The sequence below is a fragment of the Carassius auratus genome, chromosome 43, assembly GCF_003368295.1.
Source record: "Carassius auratus strain Wakin chromosome 43, ASM336829v1, whole genome shotgun sequence".
Classification (NCBI taxonomy): domain Eukaryota; kingdom Metazoa; phylum Chordata; class Actinopteri; order Cypriniformes; family Cyprinidae; genus Carassius; species Carassius auratus.
The window spans coordinates 4,188,323-4,209,980 of NC_039285.1; the positions used below are offsets into that span (position 1 = coordinate 4,188,323).

The window sequence follows — 21,658 nt, forward strand, 5'->3', positions numbered from 1 at the left end:
GTCATTACATTTTTTTTTGACAGTTTTTTCTTTTCATGTTTGTTTCAAAAGTTTATAGTAGTTAATATTTTTCAATTCAAAATAACTGTTTTCTATTTTAATGTATTTTAAAAATGTATTCTTGTGAGGGCAAAGCTGAATTTTTTTTGACAGTGGGGTGTGTGTTTCAGATGAAGGGTGGTAAGGACAGAATTAAACTTTTTGGGTGAACTGTCCCTGTTATGGGTTATTTCTGTTATCCTATTTGGCTGTTTGCGGTCATATTCGATTGTTATTGAAAACCTTCAAGTTATGGCCAGTTTGGAAGAAATAAAACCAACAACTTCTACATTTATGCCTTGTGTTCAATACTATTCCCTTACATCTGATTATGGTCAAGTCAGGAGTCTTTCTGTGGAGTCCTTGTGATTTACACTTGACCCTGTTTTTTTTAGCTGAAGGTCAGGTGGTACTCCAGTCCTGCCCTGCCTGGACGCTTCAGATTTCCTCGTCATTGTGCCTCAGGCTTTATTTGGGGAGAGCTGCATGTGTATGAAAAGATTCAATGGTATATAGTCTTTGTGTTTAAGCATGTAGATGTATGATAAAACGTGAGGAAATTTGATATGTACTTTTTCCCCCCACAAATGTGCATTTTTGTTGGCTCTTAAACAAGTCTATTTTAATTTTTTTTTACTTTTTTTTTTGCTTGGTTCTGCAAACCGCCCACTTTAACAGTAAGAGACCTTCTAAATGACATGTTAAGTGACCAATCTCAGTTTTGTTTTTACAAATGAGTAGAACAGTTCATTTTAGGGACAAACACATTCAGATAATGGTGTTTTCGAAGATGGTGGAAACTTTGGTGGAAAATGTGCCTTCTGTCATCCAAGATTCGATTGTGTCTGGTCACTTCAGACATTTCTAAGTGTGATACATGTCAGATGCATTATGGCTGGCCTGCACACAATTAACGCTTATTCATAGGTTTATTTCTCATATTCATCATGCTGCTTAGCTGGAAACATTCAACTGTGTCCAACTGTATAATTTCAGTCAACATCTTTGTTTGATGCCTTACTTATTGTCTGTACTTTCTATATTACGCTTATAAGTCTGAAACATATTTCAGCACTTTTTAATGTTGAGAAGTCACACAAAGGCAATATGCAGCATTTGAGTTTCTGTGATACTGAGCATTATTAAATCAGATTGTGGAGTGAAAGGAATGTATAATCTCCACGAAAACTGTCATTTTAAACCTGTGCTACTGTTAGAGCCCATTTTGATTACAATCTCCTAGTGAATATCCCTTACTCGCACACACATAGGCATACACACTTGGCTCTTTTGCCCTCTCCTCTTTGTGATGTCGATCCCTCCCTCTCTCTGTTCTCCCTCCGTAAGCAGTGAGTCTTGCCTAAGTATTAGTATTAGAGGCAGCAGTGTCCCCTGAAGTAAAACAATCTACTGTAATCTATCAGGGTGTTATCGGCCCTATCTGAGAGCTGGAGCGAGCCGGGCCGGGGCCGTGGCGCCGTGCTCCGGAGCTGATAAAGTTTCAGAGTTCAGCGATGATGAATGTTAAGAAACTACACCCTTGTTAGAGAGGATGTGGACTTGGCAAGGACCATGAAGGGGGCCGCACATGAAAGGAGGGAGAGAGAGGAAAATGTTGGCACACTGCGCCAGTCGGCAGGTTAGAGGTCAAGACCCTGTTATTGTACAGACATGCTTTTGTCTTTATTTCTTCCCTTCCATGTCTTTAGATCCTTTTAGTAAAAAAAAGAATTTTCTGCACAAACATAAGGGGTGTAACAATACACTTTTAACAACTCTAACAATACTTTAAACTAAGCCAAAATAGAGTTCAAATGGACATATGATGAAGAGATAGCAAAAATAAGTTCATTTAACCAGAATAGAAATATTGTGATTCTGTTTATGTGAAAATAAAGAATTATGTTAGACACATATGCCTGCACTCTGTCCTTAACTACATACATTTAAAAAGTGTATGTTGTTAAAAAATGTATTTTATTTTACATTCCTTAATAATAATGAATAAACACAGAAGCTCAAATATGTGATAAATTTTTTTCATATTTAATGCACTTATTGCATGTGCGATTCCTTCCTTACATTTATTTTTAATTATACACAATACATGTTGTTGCTCTCCAGGATACACTGTTGCAATTTTGTATTGAAATTAATAGTCACAAGCCCTACAGAAATATTTATACAGCAATACAAGCAAGTATTCGAACACTTAAGCTGTATTTTTTATTTTATGTTACAATATATCCAACCAAATGTCATTTATTTTAGAGTTACAGTAGCTGAAGCTACATAGCACTTTTAATCTAAATATTTTGTTATTGATTGCAGTTAAATTTATTTTGAAGTGTGACTTTACTGAAAAAATTGATAAATGAGTATGTTTATTTTATGAATATTGTATTGGTGCATAAAAAAGTATTGTATTCAACTTTCTAAATCTATTTGGAAAAATTGTGATTTATTTGAAATGATGGTTCACTGATTGATTGTAAAAATCATTTTCACAATTATTTTTCAGACCATAGATAAAGATATATAGAGAGAATTTTTTTCAATGTGAAATGAAGGCTGAAAAAATATAATGAATTGTTTTAGCATCGTCCATCCCTAATTTTAATACCACATATATCATTATATCTTGATGATAAAGTTGCTGTCTTGGCTCGTCTGTCTTAGCTGGAGATTGAAAGTGCTTATCTCTGCCTCTAATAAACTAGTACAGTCACTTCCCTCATGAGAAAGTTTACAGAGGACAGCTGGATGTCGTCTGGAGTGACTGCTTTGTTGTCCTCTGTCATTAACTAGCTTATTATTTTGTGCTTGTAAAGAACCAGCTTCTCATATCCAGACTCCAATCCCACGAACAACTGCAGAACTGGACTGTGTCCTGCTCCTGGACTGTCCCCAGGCCCATCGTTCCAATGACCTCTCTGCCTAAAGCAAGCACATCAGCTGCTCCCATCTATCAGTCCGTGTCATGCCTCAAAGTCCCCTGATGACGATGCATTTGATAAGCGCGCAGTACTTAGAAGTGCACAGTGCGAATAGCCGATAAAGCATTATTTTCCTGACAGATATTAAGTGCTTAGAGTTCAAATTTCAGGCTAATAGCTTTTCGGAGTCTTTACTCAAGATTTGTTGTGGTGTACCAATAACAGCTCAGCTCAATCTTAGGAGAGATGTGAGATGTTTCGTCAAGTTTAACTAGGTGATAATAGTTGCATAATGGTCTGTTATTAATTTATCGATATTACAAATGTTATTCTCTTTTCCCCTGGTTTTACATTTTAGTTTTTATTTTTATTTTTATTTTATTTTTGTCACACTCACTGAAAGTTAATCCTTAAAAAATAAAGATACAAAATGGATTGATTGTTGGCCTATATCGGATTTTTTTTTATTTTTATAGATAACTATTATTTAATTGTCCATATGCATATTTCACATTTACATAGATGACCTTTGCTGGCATCTAAGGCTCACTTAATTTTATCTTTAAAAATGTAATGACACTTAAATGTAATTTATGTAAATGATTGTCTAGTTTCATACTTTACATTATAATGTTATGAAAATTGGTTTTAGGTTTTAGTGTTTTCTTTTTCTTTTCTTAAATTAAATTAAATTTTAATATTGGCCATTTTTTTGGTTATTTTTTGGCGCCATAAAAATAATTTACGTTCGGCCACGTTTTTATTGTTAGTGCATCGAAATTGCGAAATTGCGAAATTGGTATTGGTAAATCAATGAATAATCATTGTTTTTATTGCAAATAGGCCTCATTCCAATAAAAACTAGTGGCCTGGATTGCAGTCGATATTTTTTATTTAATTATTTTTTATTACATTTTTTGGGACTGTTTGCATCCGCAAAAAGTGGATGCAATTTATTCTTGGTGTATTCTCTCACTCTTGTCTGAATTGGGCCACAACGGACCTTCTTAAGAGCACACATATCATTGCCTCCTCGTGAGAAGTCATGTTTGAGTCTCCCGATAAATAGAATGTCTTAAAAGACGGGTATAGCATTGTGATCATGACGAAGTTCATGAGTGTATAATGGAAGCTAATGTTACGCAGGGTGCGGGAAGCTTTGTTCGCAGAAGTGCAGAGCGTTTAATAGAATCTGATAGGCGTCAGTCCCCCGGCCCAGAGGACAGAGGGGGGACTACGCACTCATCAAGGGAGTCAGGCGCTCTCTGAAGGAATAATTTGTCAATAATTGGCCGTGTCAGTCTCGTTAGACATTTGATAATGTCCCGTTTCTTTATGGATGGTCGGCAAATATCTCCAATGAAACGCAGCACATGGAAGCAGATCCCGGCTCCCGATAGCACCATTAAGGGCTTTAGAAGTATTTTAGCTGAATTCACACAAAGCAAAAATAGATAAATAAATAATGAAAAAGAAAAGTGGAACATCAGCTGTCAGGGAAGCGATATGGACTAAAAATCAGTGGGGAGTGATGTGAGATAAAAGATTATCCCTTTTTTTTCCATCGCCTTATTGCCTCCTCAGCCATCGCTGAGGCTAATTCGCTTACTCAAGCAATAGAGCAGACTTACAGTGCAGATGTGTGTGTGTGTGTGTGTGTGTTCTGTGGCCCTGTTTTAAGAACGATTAATCTAGCAATGAAGTAAGAAATCCAAAAAAGTGTTCGATACAGGCGAGGTGTCTGTTTCTGTCATTTTTGTAAAGTGCTGGATTTATTGGGGATCTTCATTTGAACATGGATGGTCTTCAGTACTTCTGTCAGATCTCAGATCACTTGGAAAAAGTATGGGATCCATTATCCATTCGGAGAGGCCAGGCATTCCTTTCTGCAGATATGGTGGGAAGTCTATCTCTGAAATATCTCGGAAATGGCTAACCTTCATCAGATTGCCCTTGAATCCTTGATGACAGCCACATTCCAGAGAGCTGCTCAGGTCAGTGGTTGAAGAGATGTCAGTGTGGTCTCACAGGGTTGTGTCTCTGATGAAATGCATGTTGTCGTGTGAATCTACGCCAGTGTCATCAGATTGTCAGAGTTCGTGTGAGGTCTATGAGCTCTCCCCCTGGCCGTATTTGGGAAGGTGTCCATTACTGCCTATCAGAACAGAGATCAGCCTGATACGAGCTGTCAAGCCCTGCTCGTTTGCCCTGTGACCTTTCAGTCAACTGGGCCCAGTTTGCATGCACGGTTGCCCTTTCCTTTTTATGCAAATGCACTCTCAGAGGTTGCTGAGAGAAGCCTCGGCCCTGCCTGGGAACTGAAGTTATATATTGGTTTCAGTGTGGACAAAAAATGAAGTAATATGTTTGTTCTATTGCTTGGTGGTTGTTGTTTCTCTTAGATTTCAGGGCCTGGAATTAAAAAAAAAAAAAAATAGTTTTCATAAAGTATATATTTGGTATCACAAATATAAATTAGGCCTATATATTTATTTTATTTATAATTATTATTTTTTTACTATTATTAATTTGATGATATATAAGTAAATATTTTTTTTATTCCTTTTCGTAAAGTTAATTGTTGATCAGTATCTTTTAACTGACCAGAAAATAAATTAGAATTAAATCTGATATTTCTCTTTATTATTTGCATAATCTTTTACCAAAATAAAAGCAAATATTTTTTTCAAAATATATATATTTTTAAATGCTTTAATTAAGGATATCCTATATTAAAGTAAAAAAATATATAACTTTATATATATATATATATATATATATATATATATATATATATATATATATATATATATACATTATATGTACATTATAATATGATCCCAGATTCACATTATTTTTTAATGTTTTTTATTTATTTATTTATTATTATATTAATTTATTCTCATTACATTTTACATCTGGCTTATCAGTATCGGCCAGAATGTTTATCTTGTTGCATCCTCCGCATTTATATTTAATGTTTTTGAAGTCTTTGGAAAGGAATTCAATGCCCTCATCCTATTGTCGTCATGCAGATGTTTCCAAAATCTAGTTATCATGTGGAATTTCATACATGTTCTGAAACACTATTGTGGATTGTTCCATGTTCTCACATGCTATCACAGCCAGTGCGGTACTGAAGGGCAGAAGTTCTTATTAATCAGAACAGTCTTGAGTCTCCAGAATTAAATGATGAGAATGAGGGGATTGTGGGTAAAGGGCATGGCTGGGTAGGGAGGAAAGAGTCAGACGCATTAATATTTTCTTCCCTGTGAAAGTGTTTCGTCGAGACAAAAAAGGGAAAAGAAAGAAACGAGACATCTATCGCTCTCACCCCATGCTTTTATTTCCTATTGCCTCATCTTAAATCTCCATTATTCACCACAAAAAAAGCCAAGCCAAGTCTATTCACACTCCTCTCTGACACCGGCGGCCCCCCTCACGCACACAATCGCATATGTTCACTTCAACCAAACACCATTATTAATCATCCCTATCGCTTTCTTCCATCTCCCTGCTATTTGCCGTTTAATCACTAAAATAATATCAAGAGGGTGGGTATAGGGCCTGTTACCAAGGCGACCAAATGGAAAAGGTCAGGGTGAGTTTATCTTATCAGCGATAGAGAATGGTTACTAATTACAGATAGGTACTACCAGTGCTCAGTCCACAGGGCCCTGCCTTAAAACACTATCAGCAATCCACACCAGCCTGATATTAAAATTATCTACAGTCATCCACACACACACGCAGACACACCTCATCCTGGCACACATCGGACTAGACAGGCCTCTGCTTTCTGTAATGTCCGTTAGCCCTGCTAATTCACAAATTGCAATTAATATTACTGATAAATAGCGGCTATGCTAGCTAGAGAGTTGTTGAGCTGTACCTGCTAGCTTTGATTTATGACAAGGCGTAGTATAGATACCACTAATGTTTCACACTAATGGTGCAATCTTTACCAGTTTGAGTAAGTCATCATCCAATATTTGCTGTATTAGAATAAATGTCATGTAACCAATACTTCACATCCTGACAACAGAATCCTGTTCGCTGGTGACAAGACGTTCTGTTCCCTTCTAAGAGCCACTGAACTGGCTTTGTAACCACTGAACTACCGACCCCGACTGAAGTGGCGGTTTCATTTAGTTGGTTCACCAGTGTTCTTCTAAAGCGAGTCACTCTCATTAATGTTTCCTTACCATCATTTGCGGTTAATGACAAACCGGTTTTAATTAGATTTAGTAAGGCTGTGGAGATAACGAGGCTAATTAATGGTAGGTGTTTGTGTACGTGCATCCGCAAACATAATGTTTAAGCAGTAGTTCACCCAAAAATGGAGTATTCTGTCATTGTTTACTCTCCGCGTGTGTCTTTTTCTTCCGATGTGGACTGAAAGTGAACACGGTGGACGTTCATTTGAATATAATTAAAAGTACATTAGGGCTGATTAGTGGACGAGTTGGTTGTTTTTGTCAGGTGTTTTTGATGAATCTATTGATCCAGATCACTAAACCATTCTAAATGATTTGTTCATTTGAACAGATGTTACTGATTTGTGAATATAGACTTGACAGACTATAGAATTGTCCATTTGTCATGCAAAGCTATCTTGTAGCTTTCAATAGACGTCAGGAGCTTTTCATAGACTTTTTCAAAATACTTGATATATTTTATTATATATATATATATATATATATATATATATATATATATATATATATATATATATATATATATATATATATATATATATATATATATATATTGCTTGGGAAGTTTCTGAGCTTTTTTTAATCTCAAGGAAATTAATTCAGATCTTTAGCTACTTATTTATATGGTAAAAATCATGACAACACATTTATTTTTGGGCAAACTTTCCCTTTAAATCTGTGAATCTATTGGCTGTTCATTTTGTATAACTTTTATCGTTGAATGGTTTTGTTGAAGAGAGCAAACAGACATGTTCTGTTTGTTGGCGACTTAGACATCAGAGTATGCTGATGTTTCCGCGCACTCCTTCATTTATCATCTTTGACATTTGGCTGTGCTCTCTCTATCTTCCTCTCATCTGAAAAGAACACATTTTTCCCATCAGAAATCCCATTGTGACTTTTGCGTTTGAGGGAGGGGGTGATACTTCCTTTCGCAAACGGCATCTCTGTACGTATCTTTCCTGGGCTGCGTTCCCTCGTCCCCCCTCATCTCTTCTTCCCTCTTCTGTACTGCTCTCTCTCTCTCAACATGGATGTTATCAGAGGCACTGAGGGCTGTAGTGATGCCCTTCCTCTTGAAAATACCCCCTTTCTTTCCTGCTGCCAGCTGTGAGCTGGTTTATATTTAACATGCCTACTTCATCAACCCCCACCTTACATTCTCCATACTTATCTCTGGCACCCTCACACATCGCTGTTTTTTTATATATATTTTTTTAAAATTTTGTGCCTTTGCGACAATGGTGAAAGATAACATTTCAACAGCAAATCCTGCCTCTTTCCCTCTCTACTATCCTGCAGATATGTTTTTGTGTGCTCAGATGTGGCACATAGGTACATGTACATCTGACCACAGCTGAATAATGCCAATGCATGTGAACTGAAGTCTTTTGTCTGGCTTGTGAATCCCTTCAGATGAGGTTCCTTTGCAACGGGTTTGAATGGACGTAGGTGGTGCTTTATTTTTAAAAGGATCATTCACCCAAAAATTCTGTCATCATTTGCTCACCCTCATGTCGTTCCAAACCTGTGTGACTGTTGGTAACCAAACACCAAAAAAAACAAAAAAAAAACAACCTTTAACCAGTTTATTATTTTTTTTCCTGCAAGCTTGCAATGGTGGTACCATTTGTCCCTCATGTGCTTCTCATATTAAGAAAATGTTTAAACCAGCAAATAATTATTAATGGTTTACATGATGTAAGTAATAGGAGCGAATGGATTAGAAGCAGTTGTGGCCCATGAAGTGTTTTAGTATGTGTGTGTATAACCTCTGTCCATCTGCATCAGCTCACTCAGTAGCTCAGGGTGTTGTCTGTTTTTATGTGCTTTTATGGTGATTAAGTCATAACAATCATATAAGAGCCATAAAGGGCTTTTCTCTGCCTCCTGACAAGGAGTACAAAAGAAATGTAAATACACCCACTCACACTATGAGAATATTCCTATAGAGAACACATAACACACGTTTAAATGTGCACTACCATTCAAAGACGTCTCTCATTCTCACAAACTATAATGAAAGTGAAAAAAAAAATGTTACAATTTAAAATAACTGTTTCAATAGATTTTAAAATGTCATTTATTACATTAGCAAATAGCAAATGTTCAGCATCATTTGTCCAGTCTTCAGTGTCACACGATCCTTCAGAAATCATTCTAATATGCTGATTTACTGCTCAAGAAACATTTCTTATTATTGTTATTAGTGTTGAAAACAGTTACATCCAGGTTTTTTGATGATATATTTTTTTGATGAACAGCATATATTTGAAATGGAAATCTTTTGTGGCATTATACATTATAAATGTTTTTACTGTCACTTTGATCAATTTAATGCATCTTTGCCAAGTATTAACTTATTTAAAGAAAATCTTACTACGGACTCCTGCACGTGACATGCAAGAAAAAATAAATAAATTGTGCGCATGATTTACTAACTCGTTCCCTCAATGTACTAAAACGCGCACACGATTTACTATTGTGTTCCCTCGATTTGCTAAATCGTGCGCACTATTTTGCAAATTTAGGGAAAGACTTAGTACATTGTGTGCACGATTTATAAATCGAGTGAACGAAATAGTAATCGTGTGCACGTTTTAGTACCTTGAGGGAATGAATTAGTAAATCATGCACTAGATTTAGCCTACTATTTTTTTTTTTCCCCTCATGTCATGTGCGGGGTTCCGTATCTTACTGACGCTTGAATGGTAGTGTATTTTTTTTACGTGCATATATTTTCAATGTTCATTCATATTGTCCCCTCTTTTTCAATAATAGGCCTCTAACTGGTGTGCCCACCAAAAATGTCTGTGTATTATATTATAACATGAAATTCTGTTTACTTTCTTAATGAGTATCTTCAAATATTTGATCAAAATCAAGTAAAGGTGAAACACATTTCCTTTTGATTTGACAACACTTAAACTCTAACATATTTTCTTTTTGGCTGCTTTAGTCACCCCCCTCTGCTGCTCTTCTTTGGGGCATGTTGTGGTCTTGTGCCTCAGTTGGCACATCCACAGAGTGTTTGTGTGATCTACCATGTTTAGTCTTTAGTCTGGACTGGAACAGCTGGGGATGTGTCTGTATGGGGGAGCTGGAAGATCTGCACAACCCTTTGTCTTCTTGAATCTCAGATCTCAGGGTCAGAATCTGGATAAACGGTGAAGGCCGTGCGCATGTCTGTGTGTGTGTGTGTGTGTGTGTGTGTGTGTGGAGGGTGAGAATCATCTCTAGTAGGGGGATGACGATGGATCTGCTGTGTTCTGTCAGAGTAGAAAGTGAAAACCTGATGGAATGGTGAAAAGAGGAGGATGAGTGGTGTCTCCTACACATACCGTCGCAATGACTGCCTCTCCCTTTTCCTCTGAAGAGTCTCAGAAGTGTTCTGGGTGAGATGAGATTTCAGGGATCACTCTCATTCTCTCTTTACTCTTTCAGCATTCACACTTAGTATAAAACACACACACACACACACACACATGAGTTCATCGCATGCGCAAACATGCAAAGTGTCTTGGAGTATAGTGTATAGTGATATTAATATATATTTTTGATATTAGTTTAATCTGAGCTTGTTTCTTTTGTTTGCAATGCTGCTTTAATTGAGGTTTTCATGGGAAAAGAATGTGTCTGAATATTGCCTCAGGCTTATCCAAGGACAGCTCATATCAATCAAGTTAGGGTCTGATAACAAATGCAACAATGTCTTTGAGAGGCTGTTTGCCAGTACTACGAGAGTCTTTTTTTTACAATGTTCAGTATTTGATGAGGTCAGTGCAATTAACATTAGCATCAATATATCTTATCTTTAGACCTCCTTAAATTCTGTCATCTACTGTAAAACACCCACTTGCCCTCAAATTATATATATATATATATATATATATATATATATATATATAGAGAGAGAGAGAGAGAGAGAGCTAAGGAAATAATATATAATCAGAACATTCCACCAATCCCATCCAAAATAATGTAAAACAATATAATAATAATACTACTAATAATAGAAACATAGTGAAAAATACACTGTATATTGAGGATCTGGATTAGTATATGATGCCAACATTTTCATTTTCAGGTAAACTTAATTTTCCATGTGTTGGAAGAAGTGCACTTAAGAATAAAAGTTTATAGGACCATTTAAATTTAAAAATTTAAATTCAATGTTTATATTGACATATAGACGTCTATTGTAAGTGCATAAGTGTTAACACCTTTTTTTGTCTCCATTGGCTGACAGACAAGTCAAGATAAAGCTTGTGTTTAATGCAGAATTTGGAAACCCATTTGGGCCTGCTTGCATTATGCTTGTATGTGGGTTAACAGGTTATGACCCCTGAGTAACCCCACAGCTCTCTTTGCACTGATGCTCATTATTCCATTAGACGCATCCTGGCAGCTGTTTCCCTGACCTCTTGAATAGACCGAGAGCTTGATTCGGCTTAGAGACTCTTTAGCTAAACATACAGAGATATGTTTGTATATGGATCTGAACCTCCATTTGGGTGGTGGGGAAGTAGAGAAGTAGCGGTACCTCATACAAAAGGACTGTTAAAATGTCAGATAAATAAGCATAATGTGGTGTCCATGTGCTTGTCAGATTCTTTTTATGATGATATCACAGTTTCACACCCGTCATCTCTCTAGCTCTATTCTAAACCTAGTGAGCTGCCTACTGTTAACTGTTGTTAGCATGTTGTTGAGGTAATAAGTTATAACACCACACAGAACAAACAAAACATGGCAAAAATAGACAATTTTTAATTACCAAACAATTTTTTTAATGTATTTGTGGTATTGAACTAATTTTCAGTACATGAAAGCCCAAAGTATTATTTGGTTTTTACACATACAGAAAGGTACGCATACAGTGTTCAATGTAAATTGCATCATCTTATATAATTAGTTTGCCCAAATAGTGACAACACTGCATCAGCCTGTTGTTTCGCTGCCAAAAAGAAATAGATAAGTCTGAATAGCAACAACAACAAACTACTGGAAATAGCAACAACACAAAACCACTTAGCATCAATAATTACGTTTACTTTATACTGAACATTTTACTTACAGCTGGGTATTCAAGTTTTTACAATAACAATTTGTTGTGTGAATATACACATTTAAATGGTTCAACCACACTGCTTCTTACTGTGGTCTATCACGCCACATTAAAGACATTAAATGAAAATGTAGTTATTTCATTAAATTAATTTCATTTCGACAATAACTGGATGGGAGATGCACTACAAATGTGTTTATATGTAAACCTATGTAAACAACTGATTCTATGTAAACCTCGTGTGTTTTTGACAGTATTAGTTAGGGCTGTGCGTTATTGGAAAAAAAAGTTATATGCAATACCTTGTTAAATAATGCGATATGTGATACGATATTGCTTAAAGTGTGTCAAATAAATTTACATTATATTTTAAAATATAAATATTCAAAATTATAACCAATATATGTTTCACAATTTTTCTTAGAAAATAATGAATCTGTACAACTTCTGAAAGGAAGATGGTAGAGCTTTGCGTTGTCAAGTGCAAGGTTGGGGGATCGATTCCCCGGGAACACATGAGAGGTAAAAAATGTATAGTTTGAATGCACTGCAAGTCGCTTTGGATAAAAGCGTCTGCTAAATGCATAAATTAATTTATTAAATTCAAAATAAATTATGCCACTTATTTTATTTTCAGATATCCCAATGCCATTGCAATATGCATATAGTGATATTTACATTTTGTGATCGTATTAGTGCTATCAGACGCGAAAGATTACTTAGTCCTGTAATCAGGTACTGTTTGACAGGCTTTTCAGTGTGTGTGCGCCTAATGTGTATGCACTCAGACAAAAGCGCATGTCAGGATGAGAATTAAATTTAACTGGCAAGGCTGTAAAGCACATGCAAATAATGTACTTTTGTGATTGCGAATAAGTGCAATGTCTCGTGAGTGTAACTCTACCGCTGAGTTAACATTTGATGTGAATATATGTTGGTTTGTGCATTATTGAGAACATTTATGCTTTAAATCGTAAACAGAAATTTTCTGCTTCGCTTCTGCACTTCAGTAAGGTAGGGTGAGCGTGGCGCAAGGAGAGATGAGGAGAGATTGAACTGGGGGGAGTGAAGTTGCCAGGCAGCCTGAGTGGAGACCCTGGACTATCGAAGCCAGGCACGCAGACAAGAGCCAGGAGATAAGCTGCCTGATAAAAGATAAAAAATAGCAGCAGATTTCAACTTTCCCACCATCCAAGATTCGGAGGGAGGAGGGGCAACTGAATCAACTACTTATTTCATCCATCCGTATCTGTCTTTCCCCATGAACAACTTGCAAGGCTATTGAGAAGGCACACACACATTCAATCATAGCAATGGGCATTTCACATAATGCGCACACACACTCTTTTCCAGACTTTCAACATCTATTCTGACCTTCAGAAGAAAAGTTTTCTCTGCATCACATGTATTTCCTTTCACTCGTCTGTTTCTCTCATTCACTTCTAGCCATTCTTTTTCAGTCATTCTCTCACATAAATGCTCACACACACACACACACACTTTTTTCCTAAATACTCTAACAAACACAGGCACACATGCTCAGATATGAGTTTGTTTACTTGCACGTATGTCCTGTTTTGTCTATTTCTACTGTTCTAGCGATGGTTAGAAAGTTGGAGGAGTAAAGCATAGATGTGGCTTGGTGCAAAACGTGTGTGTGGTGATGTGTCCATCATTGGGTCTTTAACGTCATTCCTAAATAGGAAAAATGTGCCTTCTCACCTCTTTCAGGACATGTGATGTGACCGATTGGCACTTACTGTATATTCCTGTGTTGTGGTTGTTTCTTGTCATATTTCTAGTTTGGGGTTGGTAAGATATTTTTTAACCAATTTAATGCATCCTTGCTGAAAAAAAAATCAAGTCTTGCTGACCCCAGAACTTTCAGTGGTATTTGGGTAATTGATCTTTGGTTTTCATGCAAACAATAGGGTTTTTTCAGATTTTCATGATTCATAATTCCATATTTCCATATGAATGAAAGTAAAAATAAAACAAAAAACTTTTTTGTCATACCAGGTTGCCATAGTTAGTGTTAGTTCACCCAAAAATTAAAATTAGCCCATAAATTACTCACCCTTAAGTCATCTTAGATATATATGGCTTTCTTCAATCAGACGAATCCAGTAGGAGTTATATTAAAAATTGTCTTTGATCTTTCAAGCTGTTTAATTGCGGGTGTTGCAGTGCATCAGTCCAAAAGAAATTAAATAAAAAGCGCAACACTGACCCTTATACGTAATCCGCCTGGAGCTGCTAGAAATGTACATCTGTTTGCGCAAGCCACATTAAAGTGATTAGACCTATTACATTTGAATATGTATATTTTTCTCTCAAAAATGCATCGATTTGCTATGGAAGGACTTTATTCACCCCCCGGGCTGTATGACACACTTTTTTTATGGATGGGTGCTTTTTATTTAACTTCTTTTGTACTGATGCACTGTAACGCCCGCTGAGTGGCATTAAACGGCTTGAAAGATCAAAGACAATTTTTTATATAACTCCTACTGGATTCATCTGAAAGAAGAAGGTCATATACACCTAGGATTACTTGAGGGTAATGTGTGGGTATGTATTTTTTGGGGGTGAACTAGCCCTTTAAGAAAACCCAACAGGCAATATTAAATTAATACAATCAAATGAAGTCATGCTAATTGCTATAGTGAATAGATTTATATTCTGTTCTAAAATTGGGTGAAAATTCCTCTTTGTGAGCAAAATCTTTATTAAAGGATTTGTTTAAATCGTTCATTAACAAAAAAGTCATGGAAATTGACTTTACACTCCTTTCATCTATGTGAATGTGAAATTTTGAATGAGAGGAACCACAATCGTATTTTTTTTTTCTGAAAATAAAGTTTCTATATGTGTTATGACAGAAATATTAAGATTGTATATTAAGCACAAGTGAAAATAGATATCAGTAGTATTTTGGCTGGGCTTTTTTTCCTCTACAGGAAGACTGATAAATTGGTGAGAGCAGGTTTGTTGAACTGTGCTTGCAGTGGTAGTTTTTCTCTCAAAGAGGCATGAGAAATACCCTCAGATGCACCATTCATCTCTATGGTGACCCTACTGGCTTGTAACCTTAGAGATATCGTTGCCGACAATCGCACCTGCCCACTGTGGACACAAAGAACAATTTCCAGAGGAGGGGTAAAATCTGATTTCTCCCTTGTTCGGTGAATCCATCTCTCTGTTTTTATTCCTCCATTCTTTCTCTCCCTTTCAGTTTCCAGCCCTATCACCTTTCCTTGACCATTATCTGGCAGACAGCTCCTGCTCATTAAGGAGTTAATTTTCTCCCCTCTATCTCTGATTAGTATAGTTGAACCTAAAGCACTGTGAATTCTTTACATTTTCCCTCCCTGTTATCAAAAAGAGAAAAAGGGGAATGGGGGATATTTAATCGTTTAAGTAGTCTTCCTGGGGAACTGCTGCTGCCGTTTCAGTTTTTTTTTTTTCTCCTTCCCTCTTCCCAGCAATGTAAAGAAATCCTGCCGAAGCCGCCCAGCTCAGTAATTCAGTTTTTAAAGCATGGAGAGAAAAAAAAAAACGACTTGATGAAAATCCACTATCAGCTCTGAACCAATATGCAAAATATCTTGCTGGAAATCAAATAGCTATTATGTTTTCATTTCCACGTCGGCGTATTTGCTTAATGAAGAGGAGACAGATCAGACCGGTAGAGTCTGCAGGAGGCGATAACCGGGAACGGCTCGCAGCTATCCACACAGAGTGACGCTCCCAGTCAGACAGAGAGAGAGAGAGAGAGAGAGAGAGAGAGAGAGAGATGAAGAGTGAAAGAAAGGAGAGAGCAATGGGGAAAGGAAAGAGCTTGCACAGGCGAGAGAGAGAGAAAGAGAGAGAGGCAGAGAAAAGGCAGAGACAGTAACGTGATGGAGGGATGTAAAAAGCAGAGAAGGAAGCGTCGAGTGAGAGAAGAAGATAAGGAAATCGAGGGATGTCTTTAAAACCTGCCTCTTTGCAGTGTCCCGGGCCCATGGCTGTTTGATGTTTGACAACCTGCTGACAAATCCACGGCGAGGATCAGTCAGGCCCGTTTGAAGTGCTCCCGTGCCCAGCGCACATTATCACCTTACAATAATCAGTCATTATCATAAGTATTCTAATCACTCATTCGTGTGATTTGACTGAAGGAAATGAGAACAGAATCTTCCTGCGCTGTTTACTTTTTTATTTCATTAGTAACGAGCCTCGTCAAGTATAACTATATTTGTTCAGTGTTCGTGCTATGTCTTAAGAGTTTTTGATGAATTATTTTTCTTTGTTCTTACTTTTTATGTTCATGCTTTGGCAAATACAAAAGATATTGTGTAAATATACTGTGTTTTGTTTACAAGCCTCTTTCTCTCTTTTTAAAAGTTCAGATTAAAAAATTATAATTGTTAAGAGATGTTGTTTACTTGCCTTCATGTCTTTCGAAACCTGTCTGACTTTCATCCGTTTATTGTAAAGGAAGTTGTTTACAGAAGAATATCCAAGCTTCACAAAAGTGAATAGTGACCATTACATTTTCAGTATGACTTTAATATCAGCCTGTTTTCTCACATAAAACTAATGCTCGGCCTCAAAAAAAAAAAAAAAAGAAAAAAAAAGAGGATAGGGCATTTAGATTCTCTTATCCACTTTCATCCTATGTATAAGAGCAGCATGAACATTCATCCAAACATCTCCTTTTTGGATTGCAAAGAAAAAGAACTGTGTCTGTCTTTTATCTTTTTTTTATTGTCCAATTTGTCCTTCATTGTGACAACAAATATTCCATGTATGATTAGTAAAAATTGCATGCATAAAAATTCAGCAAAATGCTGATTACAATCATTTTAGATTGAACATAGAATGTCACACTACTGGACATTTTTTTATAATTAATAGATACCACCCACGTACAAATTTTTTTTTTCTCTTTCTCTGTAGCCTTCAATTGTAAATGTATGAATGTGTAAATAACAACACAGCAACATGTATAAAAGCACAAATATTCCTCTAAAATTGGTTAATGTAACAGTTAATACTGTGGGGCCTAGAGACTCCGCAGTGGAATCTGTTAATTTAGTACAAAGATTAATAATATTACATCGCTGCCTCACTTGAATCCGTTGTCTAAGTACCTGCCTCTAATTGTAAATGGTGTCTTGTCAGGGATGACAAGACACTTCTGCTCTTGTGTCTGAAGTTTTACTGAAAGAGCACTGGAGTGCTATTCATTGCATTTCACACCGCATGCTGTGTTGGTAGAAACAGATGGCGCAAATCTTGGCAAAGCAAGTGAAAGTCCACTCCGGTCCGTCAGCGTGTCCGCAGAGGTCCTGCCTGTGCTGCGCAAGCCCTGAGGCTCCCAGCTTATCTACGGCTCCAGCGATGCTGGTGACACGAGTCCCATCCAGCCAGGTCTCTGTCTCAGCACTCGACTGGCTCATCAGTCATTTCAGCACATTTTCAGCTGGCAGATCAATGGCTCCTTTTGCCTGTCTGTATATAAACTGATCGGTCTTCTAATCAGCCATTTCACTTATGAGATCAGTCTCCTTTTGATTTATCCAATTTATCCGGTCTAACTCCTGGATCCAATGAATATAACTAAGAGTGTTTTAATGCCCTTGGCTCTGATCAATGTGTGTAGCCACTTGTGCTTGAAATTAAGTCAGGTACCGCAATACTGTCCTGAACATTCACTCTCACACACAGACTCTCACCAAAGGCTCCCAGTTCTCCTAGAAGTATCTTTCTTCACAAGTCCCTGATTTCCCTATACAAGTGGTGTTCTTTTTTCCGCTGTGTTTGGGCTGATTGGTAATGTGGTGATTAACGTGAGGGTGAGGAAGTTTGTTCGTTTAATCAGGGCTCAGGTTTGATGTGGTGTCTCCTAGTTTAATCACTGCAGCTAAGCGCACAGGTTTGATGTGGACAGGTTCACTTAATAAAGCCCTATCTCCTCCGCCTTCATCAGCTTTCTCACTTTGTTCTGCCTGTTCGAGTGCCAGTTAGAACTCAAAAGTGTATTCCTTTCAGTTCATCATAATAGACGAAATGGGGGCTTTTACAATTTAAGGTTAAGTCATTAAATATGGACGGAAAGCCAAAAGTTAGCGTTTTTTTTATTAAACAATTTTATAATTTATATTTTACATCATTACGTTTAATGATCATTTTTACAGGTTTAAATTATACTTCAGTGCAATCTCAGATATTTATCCTGCTGTATATAACAAAAAGCACTCCAGGTTTTAAATGTTCTTGAGTGCCTCTTTTGATTTTAATTTTATTTTATTAAATTATTTGCCAATAACGTTGTCTGCTGACATTTTGCCAATGTAAACGATCCTTTTTCTGTGTTCAGTTCTGTGAAAGATGCATATTATTAAGATGAAGAGGGTGAGCAGAAACTTTTTCCGCGCCATTTGATGTCAGAAAGCAGTGATGCGGCGATTTATTCATTTAACCAGAGCAGTAATGGGAAAGAAAATCATAATTCAGACTTACATTTAAACATGAAATGTAATTGGAATTTTAAACAGAGGGGCCCCTTTGTACGATTATGATTAAAGGAAAATTAATTGTATGAAAATGTCGCCACAGATATAGAAAATTAGATCTAGCAAGGCCTGCACTACATTCTAAAAATATGGCGTATGGGATCGATCTTTTCTTACTTTTCTTTCTCACGCCTTTTATTACTGAGGTCCAAATCTAAGTGTGTTAATTTTATCTGAAATTACAGTGAACCATGCAGGCGTGGAAGTCGAAATTAGCCTAAAGATGTTTCATTTACAAAGACCGAACCACTTTGTCAGGGAGCGATTGTTTCTAAGCATTATCTCCGCCTCGTTTTAATTGCTTTGGAAGTGAAATTAACAGAATTAGAAAAATTGCCTTTGCCTTTTTCTACAAGGCTCTTTATTCACGGGTATTGTTGTGTGCTTTGTATAGATTATAGGCCTCTTTGTTCTAGCAAGTGTAAATATATACGCCTCCGGTCACAGGTTTAGCTCCACACAATCCTCTGATCACAACTTAATGAAAATTAATTTACCAAAAACTGTGGTAAAATCCGATTTTCCAACCCCTGGTAATTTTGCTTTAGATGCAGATGTGTAAGATAGTGGGTGTCCTGGTTGAATTAAGAGCACTGAGAATGTGCTATGGTGAATTTATGTGCTTCTTCTCAACAGTTTTGCTCATCTTAAACCTTATTGGAATAACAATATGGCCGGCGATTGTTGAATTAGCATGCAAAGCCCTGTCTATGTATTGCATTATAATATTCGTAGAGAGCTCTTTTTATTGTATAGCTTGTTCTCTCTAAAAGAATATAATTTGAAATTGATTTTATGTAAAAAAAAAAAATATGTACGCAAGTAGTTTTATCACCAAGCTTTTACACTTTACATTCTGTAAAGGTTTCCCCCCCCCCCTTTTTTTTTTAAGATCAGCTTATTAAATGGGTGTTTTTAAATACCAACGGTTGGTTTTCTAATCATGGTTGGAAAATGTAAGGTTTTGTTCAACTGCTGCCAACTGAGAATGTATTGAGTTATACAAATGAGTTAATCATCCTGTCCAGTGATACAACACACACACACACACACACACATACACCATGTTCATTTACTTCCTTGTGATCTGAAGCTCTGGGATTTCCAGCCAATTAAAGCTGTTAAAGGGTTGTAGCAAGAAGGTTTGAAATGAATCAGAATTTTCTATCTTAATCATGTACTTTATTACTTTTTATTTACAGAACTCCCCTACTTCCTGTAAGACATTAACAGGGCATATTCAATATTATCTGCAGCCTCTCATTTGAGGCTTTGGCATGATATGGGATCTTTTAAAAGTCCTTTTAATGTCGGACGACTTTTTTATGATCTCTTTCTCTCTGTTTTTCTCTGCAGGCTCTATTGGGGATCTTAACGGAGATGAGGACCCATCTGATGATGTAAGCATGTCAGGAGAGGAGGGCGGAGCTTCAGACCAGGAGGACTCCGCAGAGTGTGACGGTTCAAGCCCACCTTCATTTACACCACTTTATAATGAAGGTGAAGTGGCGCATGCTAAACCAGCTGTTGTATGAAAAGCATCAGAAGCCCAAATGTTCCCAACAGTGTGTTGATGGTCTGACATAACCTGTACTGTTTTGTGAAGAAACAGTTTTATCACTGATGTCTGCTGATAACAGTATTACACATCTCATATTCACACCTCGCTCACGTCTGGCCTTCCATAAAATGGCTTCGTTTTGTCATGTGACTTAAAGGGATGGTTAAAAGATACAATTAAAATGTACTCACTATCATATTATTCTTAACCTATTTGCAGTGTTTTTTTTTTTTGGAACACAAAAGGAAATTTTTTAAGCATCTTTATGCTCCTTTTTTCTATACATCAAGCTCCAAAAAGTTTTTATAATGTTTTTATAGTTTTAAGCTATATATTTTTAAGTCATTTTTTAGGAGCTTGATGTGGTCACTATGAATTGTCATTGTTTGTAAAAGCCGCCTGAAGATTCTTCTAATCTACTCATCCTTTATGAAATAACTGTTGATGAAAAGGAAACACTCACTGGATAAGGCATCATAAGAAAGTCCATCATAACTTAAAATTTAATTGTTTTAATACCTGGTTTAGTTTCTGAAAGTCATAAAAAAATTTGGTAATGAGGTAATATTATTATGTTTTAAGTCACATAAGCTATTTAAGTCACATGTTTGGTTAAGATTTCTGTTTTTCCCTCTTTTTTTATTTTTAATCTGGAAAATTCCCGTTCTTGTGAAACTGGGGACTGGGGAGATAAGAGCCAGTTCGTTGGCTGCTTTTGATAAACGCATGGGAATTCTGTCAGGTGCTAATCGTGACTAGTCTAGAGATTGCTTTGTTTTGTTTGTGCGCATGTGTGCATTTAGACATAGTAGTATTTGCAAGTTCGCATTTGAGTTCCTGTTTGTCATCCTCCTGTTTTCCGGTGTGTCTATTTTAATGTGTTTCTTTAGCTCCCCCCCCCCTCTATCAATCTCTCGCCCCCACCCCTCAGGGCTTCACTGTTGCCCGGTGCTGCTATTATCAGCCTCTGTAAATCAGCCGTGTTTGACGAACCTGCTCTTTCAACCTGCGATCAATACCAGGTCTTTATCAGACCAGCAGTGGCTAATAAAGGCAAGCTCCCTTATCCACCATCTGGGAGAGAAAGAGACCGGCGATAACCAACTGATAACTGCTTCAGAAAAACACTCAACCAGTCACAGGACACACAGTGCCGATAACCACCTGTATAACATAAATATAAACGAAAATACCACCTTTTAATAATCATTAATGGCAGAGCGGTTGCTGGTTTCCACGTGAAAGGGTCAGTCTGAAGCGTTCCCAATAAAGAT

The 21,658-nt window shown here is 36.8% G+C and overlaps 1 protein-coding gene across 1 annotated transcript in view; it reads left to right on the plus strand.

Annotated features, from left to right (window-relative positions):
* The window catches only part of LOC113061491 (zinc finger protein ZFPM1-like), a 68,577-nt gene that overhangs the window by 14,097 nt on the left and 32,822 nt on the right, over positions 1-21,658 (plus strand). Inside the window, exon 2 of the mRNA XM_026230641.1 lies at positions 20,180-20,323. Within this exon, the coding sequence (XP_026086426.1) occupies positions 20,180-20,323 (144 nt within the window). The remainder of the gene's footprint in view (positions 1-20,179; positions 20,324-21,658) is intronic.